Genomic DNA, 1,427 nt, shown 5'->3' on the forward strand with positions numbered 1-1,427 from the left:
ATGATTATTACCAAAGAACCTGGACAATATGACGGACCTGAACAAGGGTCCCGATGGACTATGGTTTTTGATGGAGCTTCTAATGCGCTTGGTAATGATGTTGGTGTTGTGATCATTTCCCCTGAAGGTTGTCATACCCCGATTACTGCAAGACTTTGTTTCTATTGTACCAATAACATGGCTGAGTATGAGGCATGTATCCTGGGCATCAAAGCTGCCATTGATATGAAAATTCAGTTCCTGGACGTATATGGAGATTCAGCCCTGGTAGTGAGTCAGATTAAAGGAGATTGGGATGCCAAGCATGAAAATCTTATTCCCTACAGAGTGCATGTGCTGTCTTTGATCCCACATTTTGAAGAGATTACCTTTGGACACATTCCACGAGGAGAGAATCAGTTGGCAGATGCATTAGCCACCATGGCATCTATGTTTGAGATTAGCTGGGATGATGAAGCTCCCAAGATTACTATTGATAGATTTGAGAAGCCTGCATACTGCAATGAGATTGATACTGAAGGAGGAGAGGAAAAGCCTTGGTTCTATGAAGTAAAAATATATCTTGAAACTCAGGAGTTCCCTGAAGGGGCATCTGTCAAAGATAAGAAGTTTCTGAGGAGGTTTTCTGCTAAGTTCTTCTTGAGTAATGGAATTTTGTACAAACGCAATCATGATTCAACTTTGCTTCGTTGTGTGGATAAGAAGGAAGCAATAGAGATTATGGAAGACATGCATGATGGGATTTTTGGCACTCATTCTAGTGGTCATACTATGACAAAGAAGATATTGAGAGCAGGATACTATTGGTCTACCATGGAAGCTGACTGCTATCAACATTCCAGGACATGTCACAAGTGTCAAATCTATGCTGATAAAGTGCATATACCTCCGGCTCCATTAAAAGTGTTGACTGCTCCTTGGCCTTTTGCCATGGTGGGGCATTGATATGATTGGTGAGATCAAGCCTACTGCTTCTAATGGGCATCGTTTCATCCTAGTTTCTATTGATTACTTTACAAAGTGGGTAGAGGCAACCTCATTCGCATATGTTACCAAGAATGTTGTGGCTCGATTCATTAAGAATAATCTCATATGTAGGTATGGCATCCCTGAAAGGATTATCACAGACAATGGCTCTAATCTGAACAATACCATGATTACTGATCTCTGCATGCAGTTCAAGATTAAGCATCACAACTCTTCTCCGTATCGTCCGAAGATGAATGGGGCAGTAGAAGCTGCTAATAAGAACATTAAGAAGATTCTACAAAAGATGACTGTTACTTACAAGGATTGGCACGAGATGTTACCATTTGATCTTCATGGTTATCGTACTACAATACGTACTTCAACAGGGGCAACCCCATTCTCCTTAGTCTATGGTATGGAAGCAGTTCTGCCCATTGAAGTTCAGATCCCTTCCTTAA

General features: G+C 41.1%; 1 protein-coding gene across 1 annotated transcript; it reads left to right on the forward strand.

Moving 5' to 3' along the window:
* LOC127122085 (uncharacterized) lies at positions 1 to 945 on the forward strand. The gene has a single exon (XM_051052492.1). It carries the CDS (start codon positions 1 to 3, stop codon positions 943 to 945), a length of 945 nt encoding a protein of 314 aa, XP_050908449.1.
* The last annotated feature ends 482 nt before the right edge of the window (positions 946 to 1,427 follow it).

The sequence above is a fragment of the Lathyrus oleraceus genome, chromosome 2 (assembly GCF_024323335.1).
Source record: "Lathyrus oleraceus cultivar Zhongwan6 chromosome 2, CAAS_Psat_ZW6_1.0, whole genome shotgun sequence".
Taxonomy (NCBI): Eukaryota; Viridiplantae; Streptophyta; class Magnoliopsida; order Fabales; family Fabaceae; genus Lathyrus; species Lathyrus oleraceus.